At 39.1% G+C, this 11,613-nt stretch overlaps 1 protein-coding gene across 1 annotated transcript; it reads right to left on the bottom strand.

Moving 5' to 3' along the window:
• LOC111610451 (gastrula zinc finger protein XlCGF8.2DB-like) lies at positions 1 to 4,646 on the bottom strand. The gene is made up of 2 exons (XM_023344679.1): positions 4,611 to 4,646; positions 1 to 1,598 (listed from the first exon to the last, which is right to left on the bottom strand). Exon 2 carries the CDS (start codon positions 1,336 to 1,338, stop codon positions 496 to 498), a length of 843 nt encoding a protein of 280 aa, XP_023200447.1. The 5' UTR covers positions 1,339 to 1,598; positions 4,611 to 4,646; the 3' UTR covers positions 1 to 495.
• Positions 4,647 to 11,613: the final 6,967 nt, after the last annotated feature.

The raw sequence follows: 11,613 nt of genomic DNA, 5'->3' as shown, positions 1-11,613 counted from the left end.
AGGACCAGGAGTGCCCACCCCTGGTCTAATCTGACCTAACTGGCACCTCAAAGGGGATCTGATCAACAGTGGACATATTGTATAAGATCTTAAGGTATACCAAAGCAGCATGAGCATCTGCTGTAGTGATACAAAGGTCCAACCAAGACGTAGTATGTCAGGCTTCACTTATATAAGTGTAGATATAAGTTGGCAAAAGTTCTTTACTTGACAATATTAGATTAGATTCTGTACAAAAATGAATCAGGTGTTTAGCAAACAGCGAGTTTTTATCTGAGATGTCGCATTCATGTCACCCATAACAGCTATGTTATGGTCAGAAATAAAATGACAAATTAGGCCTCTTCATTACAATTTCTTTTTTGGATGTTTTTGTGCTCTAGATTAATTATTACCTGAGTGATTTCTCATGTGTACAGTTAAATGACATTTTTCATTCAAACCAAACAAATCAGACACCAAAAAGGCCTCTTACTTGTGTGAATTACAACATGCTTAAGTAAAACACGTTTTTGCCTGAAACATTTCCCACACGTCACGCATTAAAAAGAGCTTTTCCCCAGTGTGAGTTCTCATATGAGCATCAAAAGAAGATTTGAAAGCAAAACACTTTCCACAGGTCACACATGAAAACAGCTTCTCACCTGTGTGAATCGTCATGTGAAGTGTTAAATGGCGTTTTTGAGCAAAACACTTTCCACAGGTCACACATAAAAATGGCTTTTCACCTGAGTGAATCGTCATGTGCTGAGTTAAATATTGTTTGCAACTAAAACTTTTCCCACAGGTGACACATGAAAAAGACTTTTCTCCTGTGTGAGTTCTCACATGAACATTGAAAGCAGATTTGAAAGCAAAACATTTTCCACAGTTCACACATGAAAATGGCTTTTCACCTGTGTGAATCATCATGTGATTAGTTAAAACGTGTTTTTGGCTAAAAGATTGTCCACAGGTATCACATGAAAAAGGCTTTTCCTCCGTATAAGTTCTCAAATGAGCGTTGAAAGCAGATTTGAAAGTAAATCGCTTTTCACAGATCACACACATGAAAGGCTTTTCACCTGTGTGAATCGTCATGTGCTTAGTTAAAACCTGTTTTTGACTAAAACTTCTACCACAAGTCATACATGAAAATGGCTTTTCACCCGTATGAGTTCTCATGTGAGCCTCAAAAGCAGCTCTGAAAGCAAAACGCTTTTCACAAATGACACATGAGAAAGGTTTTCTTCTTTCCTGATTTTGGTTCTCAGTTTCAGCAGCTTTGTGGAAGATGACTTGGTTCTTCTTTGGTTCTGATTCAGTGTGGTCTGTTTGTTCATAAACAGGAACCATCATTCTGGTATCAGTCTCCTGTTTTAGCTCAAGCTGTTCATCACCCTGACTGTTGTAACCTTCTTTTTCATCCACTTTTATCTGCTGATATTCTAGATCCTCCTTCTCTAATTTTATCTGCTGATATTCTAGATCCTCCTGCTCTTCTTTTATCTGATGATCTTCTGGCTCTTCTTGTTCTTGTTTCACCTGCAGAGGTTCTGACTCCTCCTGGTCCAGAGTGGATCTCCTCTCCTGGTTATAAACGTTACACTGCAGGGAATCTGGAGAAGAAAACAGAGAAAAAGACGAATTAACTTCATTGAAGTAAATGAAAAACTTTCATCATTTAAGAGAGATGTCAACAAACAAAAAACATTAAAAAAAAAACACCTGAAAATGTAAGAGCATAGAAAGAGAACAGTTCACATATTCAGTTGAAGTTTGGAGACTTCTCTAATGGCCATGGCTGTCTTCATGTATGAAAGAGTGCGCAACTTTCAAACTAAAAATTGGCGCAAGGACAAACAAAAAACCGCGTACAAAACAATTCACATGCATAAAAGCGGGCGCATGAAAATGGCTGCTCATCTTTCCTTTCTACATCCTAATTTGCCAGAAATAGTGTGCAGCCACTGGTCCGCCTTGTCGCCACCCATAAATACATTTGTAAATTAGTTTATATGCCCAGAATACTTCCACCACATGTCCCAGTAACTAAGGCAATAGTCCTTGTTTTTCAGGAGCTCGTAACAATAATAACTACACATTTTATTTAGAACAGGGATGCCCAAAGCCTCGAGGGCCAGCATCCCGCATGTTTTGGTACGCTCCCTGGTTTAACACACCCGGATCCAATGATGGCTCATTACAAGGCCTAAGAAGAACACTGACATGTTGCCACCAGGGTGAGAACTAAAACGTGCAGGATGCAGGGGACCCCTCATTTAGAAGGTGCATTTTACGCCACGTAATTAGAATTCAACTTTATTGCCATTGCACTGTCATAAGTACAAGCAACGAGATGCAGTTTGCATCTATCCAGAAGTGCTCTACGAGATATAAATATTTATTTACAGATGTACAAGACTATGTATGTATGGACTATAAGGGGTTATAGCAAAGAGATATAGATATTGTGTATAAATATAAATATAAATATGGGAGCTATATACACAGATTATAAGGTCACTCCACAAAAATTACAATAAATATTAAAGGAAAAAAATCCAAATAATAAAAACAATGAAAATAATAAATACAGTGTTGGTTAATTCAAATGGAAGTGTTTGTGTGAACAGCAGAGCGTTCAGCCAGGATGTAAACAATAAAAACAATAAAAAAATTTAAACCATGAAAAAAAACATTGGGTTTGATGCTTCTTGGTCTAAATAACAGAGATTGAAGTCTGGTTTTAATGTATTTAGGCGAATTTTGGCGCTTTGTAGTTTGTTATTTTCCACAAAAACGTTTGCGTGGCTGGCGCACATTTTCATGGCAGATAAAAAGTTTGCGTATATTTATACAAACTTTCACGTGCATTCAATTTTATACATGCCAGCTTTTGCATAAAATATGTGTGAAAACACGCTTCATACATTAAAATGATTTATTCCTCATAGTTTTTTAGTTATTATTTATTGTTATTTTAAAATACATTTTATTATGTTTAGGTGGGAGTTTTTTTTGCAGAGTATTACTATATTTATACAAATGTCATAATTTTTTCCTCTGCTTATTTGACTAGATCTGAGTTACAGATCCCGATTATCAGGACTGCTGTAACAGTAACGTTGCACAATCTGAAGGATAATAAAATCAGTCAGTGAAAGTCAGCAATGACGACTGAAGTGCTGCCGTTAACATCCAGATTGTGTTTATTTTTATTTGTTAACAAACCTTTTACAGTTTGTCTTACCATCGTCTTATAAACCTGGTTTACTTTTCTCACAAGTAATAATGAACTTCACACATTAACCTTTTCACTATTCCATCCTTCACTTAGAGGAAGACAGCCACGGTATAGTGCGTCAAAAAGGAAACAACTATTTTAAAGCTTTACTGCATTTGGCTGTACATTAACTGGAATAAGGATTAAAATGTGCATTGATTTTAAATGAATACCAATCAACATAGAATTACAAGACTTACAAAAAAAAAACAGAACTTAATTTAACATAGCGTTGTCTCAAATTTGACCTCAATTCTTACACTTTATGAACAAATAACTAACTTTAACCTTTAACTTTGGCTGGACTCACTTTAGTCTTATGCTCTGTCCTACATTGAGTCAACAAGCAACTTGCACTGGATATTATTCAAACAAAAGCAAAATAAAACTCCTAAAACCCAAAGTTACTAAAATATCAAGGCACCTCATCTTGCGAGACTTTCGCAGCGCGGACTAGCAAACTGACAAATTTACACGTAGCTGAAGTTGGTTTCCGATTCCAGCTTCTGATTCGGGAAATGGCTAAAAGGCGATTCCGCCTAATTTTTCACTACCTTCCACATCTTTAATCGACTCTAGTTTAAAAACTATAACACCGGGCGTGCCGTGGTGGCGTAGGGGAAAGAGCGACCCATATTTGGAGGCCTTGAGTCCTCGTCGCGGGTTCGACTCCCGGACCCGACGATATTTGCCGAATGTCTTCCCCGTTTCCTGTCAGCCTATTGTCATATAAGGGACACTAGAGCCCACAAAAGACCTCCTGGAGGGGTAAAAAAAAAAAACTATAACACCTAGACTCTTCAAATCAGGCCTGGATTATTCTGCTCTAATTGCAAAATACTTATAACCATATTTATAATTTGTGAAACTGCAATAAAAGGGTCATTTTCACCCTTTTTTCGGTCTCAGTCACACGAGGTAGAAGATAATTTATCTTTTATGGTGCCAGTAATGCTGAAATTAATAGTAAATAATAAAGATATTGTGGTACTCTGATTTAGCGATGTAATTATATTAGTTGTGTTACCACCCCCACGCCACTAGAGGCAGTAGCAAGCCCAAAAAGATGCAACTAAGGAGCAGATTTAGAAATACACCGAAAGCTATATTTTATAGCTGTATTTGTTTTCCGTTTTCAAATGTAAATGTAAATCAACGGAGGTCACTCTGTCCATTTTCTCTCTACATCAATAAGCCATTTTCACAGCGTAATTGTGATTCCTGCGTTCATTTACCGATTAACAAAACATTTATACGGGAAAAGAACATTTACTAAAATGATCCTCATACAGAAAGGTGCAGACATTTAGACCTTAACCTGCATCCAAACGCTGGTGGTTCCTACCTATTCGGTGTAAGATTATCTGGGGCCTCCGGGAGAAATCCAGCAGTCTGCGATGATCATCCATCTCTTCCTCCGACTTGACGATGATTTCTTTAAACTCTGTGAATGTTTCTTCAGCAGCAGTTAACGGCTCGTTGATAAACTCGTTTAGAGAAACAGTCGAACATTCAACCAAACAGACCATGCGCCATTTTCTTTGTCTTCTTTATCTTCTTCTTCTTTGGGATTTTATGACTGTCGTTCATTCATGTCATTGCATTACCGCCACCTCGTGGATCTTACGATCATCTAAAGATTTCTCATACAGTGCCAGTTCTCTTAGAAAAACCTAAAGTCTTTTCATAGTACTAATAGAAAACAGCTGCAGCAGAAAAGAGAAAAATACAACTAAGACCCAAGAAACACTAAATTATTGAAGACAATAATAATCAACCATACTTTCTAAAATCAAGAACAATCAATGTATGAAAATTAGTTTATAATGAATATTAAAAGTAATTATTGTTCATTTATTCATTCAGCTTTTACATAGGTAGAGTTATACTGGTTAATATAATTTGAAACAAATAACAGAATCAGTTACAATGTCATTTTGTTTTAAAGAGAAGCTTAGAGATTATTTGTACATATAAAAAATAAGGATGTAAGCTTATGTGAAATTTTTATCAAGTTTGATGGATTAAAAAGCCCCACCCAAATAAATAATCGAGCATTATGGCATCGGCTATATGTTGTAATGACATCATATAAAACCTTATCGTATCGAACATCTGTTTTTAATGTGTAATTTGACCCTTGTTGCGTATTACAGGACATAGATAGCACAGAATTTAACAGTACAAATTCATAACATAGATCAATATCAAAGTTCATACATTTTAGCAGAGCGAGACAAAATTTAGCATAATGCATGTTTTTCTGACTTTACTGGAATCACATATTTAACAAGCAAAAAAAAGACTGTCAACGATTTTAACCAAGTAAACAACTTGTTAAATACACCAACAACATTGCGGCCACAGCCCCGAATGGCCGCCTCGACAATGGAGGCACGGAACATGGTCCACTCAGACTCCATGTCCCCCACCTCCCCCGGGACGTGTTCGAAGTTTTGCCGGAGATGGGAGTTAAAGCTCCGTCTCACAGGGGATTCCGCCAGACGTTCCCAGCAGACCCTCACAACACGTTTGGGCCTGCCAGGTCTGACCGGCTTTCTCCCCCACCACCGGAGCCAACTCACCACCAGGTAGTGGTCAGTGGACAGCTCCGCACCTCTCTTCACCCGAGTGTCCAAGACATGCGGCCGAAGATCTGATGAAAGGGTGACAAAGTCGATCATCGAACTGTGGCCTAGGGTGTCCTGGTGCTAAGTGCACATATGGACACCCTTATGCCTGAACATGGTGTTCGTTATGGACAATCCGTGACGAGCACAAAAGTCCAACAACAGAACACCGCTCGAGTTCAGATCGGGGGGGCCCCTCCGGGTCTCACTGTCACTGCCCACGTGAGCGTTGAAGTCCCCAGCAGAACAAGGGACTCCTCAGAAAGAGCACTCTGCATTACTCCTTATAAGGACTCCAAGAAAGGTGGGTAATCTGAACTGTCGTTAAGCAGAAATGACAGTCAGGACCCGTCCCCCCACCCGTAGGCAGAGGGAGGTTACCCTCTCATTCACAAGGTGTAAACCCCAACTTACAGGCGCCGAGATGGGGAGCAACAAGTATGCCCACTCCTGCCCGACACCTTTCACCATGGGCAACTCCAGAGAGGAAGTATGTCCTGCCCCTCTCAAGGACATTGGTTCCAGAACTAGAGGCAGGCGTCGAGGTGAGACAGCCTGCTTCTACCTGGAACCTCTCAACCTCACACACTGGCTCCGGCTCCTTCCCCACCAGAGAGGTGACATTCCACATCCCAAGAGCCAGCTTCTGCAACCGAGGATCGGACTGCCAGGGCCCCCTCCCTCGGCCACCACCCATCACACATTGCACCCGACTCCTTTGGCCCCTCTCGCAGGTGGTGGGCCCATGGGAGAGGAGACCCATGTCTCCTCTTCAGGCTGAGAACGGCTGGGCTCCAAGGGTAAGAGCCCAGTCATCAGGCGCTCGCCATCGTACACCCCCTCCAGGCCTGGCTCCAGAGTGGGGCCCGGTGACCCGTGTCCAGGCGAGGGAACACACAGACAAAATGCAAGTGTATAGTCAATGGTAAATGTACTTATAGCGATTTATCTAGTGCAGAGGATGCCAAAGTGCTTTACATGTTGATGGTGGTAAGCTACATTGTAGCCCCAGCTGCCCTAGGGTAGACTGATTGAAGCTGCTACAGAATCGGCGCCATCGGACTTCTGACTAACAGCAGGCAAGGCAGGTTTGGTGCCTTGCTCAAGGACTCAACAATTGAGATGGATGTGGGGATTTCGAACCGGCAACCCATCAGTTACAGGAACCACAGTGGCTACAACCAGTACAGGTGTAGTGCCACCATCAACAGGGTTCAAATAAAAAACATAACATACACTAAAGGAAAACTCAAAACTTTTAATTTTACTTATATAAATACACATAAAAATGGTTACAACATAAAAAGAGAGAAATCTAAATGCTGCAGCAGAAGAGAGAAAAATAATTACAGCTAAAATTAGAGAAGAAAACAAATTATTGAAAATAATCACATGCACTTTGTGCAATCAATGCATGAAAATTAGTTTGTGGTGAATCTTACATTTTCTTTAAAGTACAAATGCATTTTTTTATTTGAAGAGATTTTAATTAGGTAGAGTAAAAAAAGTTAATATAATTTGAAAGAAATTAAATCAGTTTCAATCTCATTTCACTTTAAAGACAAAACTATCACAAATACTTTTCTTGCAGATTTTTTGATAACACTCAATTATATACATTCTATTGTTGATCTAAAAAACTACAAAAATAAACCCCACTAACTCTCTCTATTGTACAGAATAATACCAATCAATCCCTCAAGTCCAATCATATGAGAATGTTCTGGAAGGGAGTCCATGTCCGGTCAAACTCTGTTAATGCATGAAATAGTCAGTGGGCCCCCAAGCCTCTTCATCTATCAGCATCAGTACTGGCACTCCTCAGGGCTGTGTGCTGAGCCCTCTGCTCTTCACGTTGTACACACACAACATACAGTTTGACATAAACAGTATGTTAATACAATAACATACAGTTTATCATTATTGTTTGTTGATACAGAACATACCAGAAAAACAGAACAAAGCATCTCTGAAGGAAAATGTGTCATGGTTGCACATCTCAAAGTATCCAAATGATCACATTTAACAAATACAACATAGGACATGTATGGAAAATACTTCTACTGCTTTTCAACTGTGTGACGCGTCATGTGCTGAGTTAACTGTTGTTTTTGAATAAAACTCTTCCCACAGTTCCCACATGAAAACGGCTTTTCACCAGTGTGAATCATCATGTGCAGAGTTAAATGCGATTTTTGACAAAAACTCTTCCCACAGTTCCCACATGAAAACGGCTTTTCGCCAGTGTGAATCATCATGTGCCGAGTTAACCGCTGTTTTCGAATAAAACTTTTTCCACAGTTCCCACATGTAAACGGCTTTTCACCTGTGTGAATCATCATGTGCCGAGTTAACTGCTGTTTTCGAATAAAACTTTTTCCACAGTTCACACATGAAAACGGCTTTTCACCAGTATGAATAATCATGTGCCGAGTTAAATGCTGTTTTCGAATAAAACGTTTTCCACAGTTCACACATGAAAACGGCTTTTCACCAGTATGAATCATCATGTGCTGAGTTAACTGCTGTTTTTGAATAAAACCTTTTCCACAGTTCCCACATGAGAACGACTTTTCACCAGTATGAATCATCATGTGCTTAGTTAAAACATGTTTATGACTAAAACTTTTTCCACAGTTCACACATGTAAACGGCTTTTCACCCGTATGAGTTCTCATGTGAACAACAACAGATTTTGAAGTCAAACGCTTTTCACAGATGACACATGAGAAAGGTTTTCTTCTTTCCTGATTTTGGTTCTCAGCTTCAGCAGCTTCCTGGAAGATGTCTTGGTTCCTGTTTGGTTCTGATTCAGTGTGGTCTGTTTGCTCATCAACAGGAACCACCATGCAGGTATCAGTCTCCTGTTTTAATTCAATCTGTTCTTCACCCTGACTGCAGTAAACTTCTTTCTCTTCCACTTTTATCTGCTGGTGTTTTAGATCCTCCTGCTCTTCTTTTATCTGATGATCTTCTGGCTCTTCCTGTTCTTGTTTCACCTGCAGAGGTTCCAACTCCTCCTGGTCCAGAGTGGATCTCCTCTCCTGGTAATAAATGTTACACTGCAGGCAATCTGGACAAGAAAACAGATTAAAAAAGCAATCGTTATTTTATTGAAGTAAATGGGAGAAATCGTTCATCGTTTACGACAGAAATGAAAAAAATGAAAAAACCCACACCGACAAATTTAAGAGCGTAGACAGAGAGACAGATCAGAGAGACAGTTTATTTATAGGTTAATAATTGTTTAGTTTTTGTTGCTTTGTGTTTGTTACTTACTTTTGTAAGTTAGACATTAAGAACTGTGGGTCCATTTTCTGTAAGTATAGGGACTGGTATAGGACCAGCATGCACTGGGTTGGGCCTGTGGGTTTTGACCAGAGCAGGAGAGGAAACAATGAAAAGTAGTGATGGTGAGATGCAGCTTCATGAAGCCCTGAGGAACTCCATCCATCTAAAAATTAGCATCAATGCTAAAGAAAGCTGCAATCATATGAGGAGAATGACCAGAATGTTTACCAACATGTACTTGCACCATTCAGTATGATAAAGTAAATATATCAGCTGAAATTAGCCAAAATGCTAATGTTAGCATGAATGCTGTCAGTAGCATGTGGGGCATCACTAGCATGTTGTCTGTACTTTACTTACTCCATTCGGTATACTAAACATGGCTAATAAGTAAGAAAATTAGCTAATAGCTTATTTAAGCTAAAAACTAATGCAGCAAAGATATTAGCAAAGATAATGCAGGCTAACATTATTTCACTGCCGATGGTAGTGCACTAACCTTAGAAGAATATTAAGGCTTTTATTTTGAAATCTTCAGTAAGCTTCATATTAAATGGCCATACTAATTCAATGTGTATTCAATGTGAATGCTGTCAGTAGCATGTGGGGCATCACTATTCAGAGATGCAATGAGTTTATAGCAGTTGTTTCACCATGTCTGTAGTTCTGACATTCTGCCATCACTGTGGTTCTAAAGAGCAGCTCAGAGAGGCAGACAAAATTCTGTCTATTTTGAGTCTAAGCAGCAGTTATTTTGAGGTGTAGAACAATAGGTGCCTGCCATGCAATGCATAGAGATTGCATCCCTATGCATTGCTATGGGCAGGCCCCAAATAGGCAACGTGAAAACAACATGAAGCTTTACAATGAATAAACAAGTTTAAAATGTTTGTGATTCTGATACATAAATTCTGATGAATCTGGTTGTATGAAACAATGGCTGGATCCAAAAGAAAACTAGAAACAAATAGAAAAGAGGGTTGTGATTGGCTTGTTACTCGCTATGTCACCAGGGACAACGATTTATTACTAAAAAATAAAAACTTTAACTGCTCAGGTTTAGGTGAGTTCTCTGTCTTACCCGCTTCATTACTCAACACATCAGTTGTGAAGTAAAGTTTGATCTTTGTTATTTGCTTGTCAAACTGGAAAAAAATAAACTATAAAAGCAATTTTCTAGTTTTTTGGACATTGAACTTCTTTTACCTTCGTACGAAGCATCACCTCAGTGCAGCAGTGGCTTGTTGACTGAACTTTTATAGGATGTTTGGTTTGACAAACAATCGCCACTACAATTTATTTATTACAAATTATTACATTTTACAGCTACTAACACACTATTATTGTTTCATGCTGTTTGCTTTACTAACCTTGCGCTGCATTGTTCACATTTCTCCTGTTTTCAAAAGTAAGTTTGATTAGTTAAAGGAGGAAAAGCCATAAAAGGTCCTTTTATTTCTACATCAATAAGCCATTTTCACAGCGTAATTGTGATTCCTGCGTTCATTTACCGGTTAACAAAACATTTATACGGGAAAAGAACATTTACTAAAATGATCCTCATACAGAAAGGTGCAGACATTTAGACCTTAACCTGCATCCAAACGCTGGTGGTTCCTACCTATTCGGTGTAAGATTATCTGGGGCCTCCGGGAGAAATCCAGCAGTCTGCGATGATCATCCATCTCTTCCTCCGACTTGACGATGATTTCTTTAAACTCTGTGAATGTTTCTTCAGCAGCAGTTAACGGCTCGTTGATAAACTCGTTTAGAGAAACAGTCGAACATTCAACCAAACAGACCATGCGCCATTTTCTTTGTCTTCTTTATCTTCTTCTTCTTTGGGATTTTATGACTGTCGTTCATTCATTTCATTGCATTACCGCCACCTTGTGGATCTTACGATCATCACATCTAAAGATTTCTCATACAGTGCCAGTTCTCTTTGAAAAACGTAAAATCTTTTCTTCCACTTTATCTAAATAAAACAAATACAATATTAGTATTCCAGTTTTCCACAAATCCAAAGTTAATATTGTCTTCTGATTCGTATCTCCTACATCCCGCAACATGTTTCACAGTTTCTTCCCTCCACCAGATCAGAACCTTTCCTATAGTTTCCGTATATCCACAATGATCGCTGCTGCTTTGTTCGGAGTTACCGCTGGTTCCGCCCATCCTGTGGCTTATTGAGAGCCGATCAGCACCGGCTTGTTCACTGAATTGTGCGGTGCTGGTGGTCGAGTGTAAAAGACTTTTAACGGTTTTATCTATTTGAATTTTCTACCGGTATTTTAATAATAGTTTGTATTTTTTTCTTTTTTAGCTCTGAGGATTGATGGTGGTGCGTTTGGCCCAGATGGTGGCGCCCCCTGTTGCTGTGGCTGTCCCGTGATCAATATGATAGAAGCTGTGTGGAAAATTAAT

Source organism: Xiphophorus maculatus, chromosome 13, assembly GCF_002775205.1.
Source record: "Xiphophorus maculatus strain JP 163 A chromosome 13, X_maculatus-5.0-male, whole genome shotgun sequence".
NCBI classification, from domain to species: Eukaryota; Metazoa; Chordata; class Actinopteri; order Cyprinodontiformes; family Poeciliidae; genus Xiphophorus; species Xiphophorus maculatus.
This window is presented reverse-complemented; position numbering and strand designations above follow the sequence as displayed.

What these genes read in the sequence shown, in the direction of transcription:
- LOC111610451 (XM_023344679.1), bottom strand. Translation starts at nt 1,338, where the DNA reads ATGATGGTTCCTGTTTATGAACAAACAGACCACACTGAATCAGAACCA.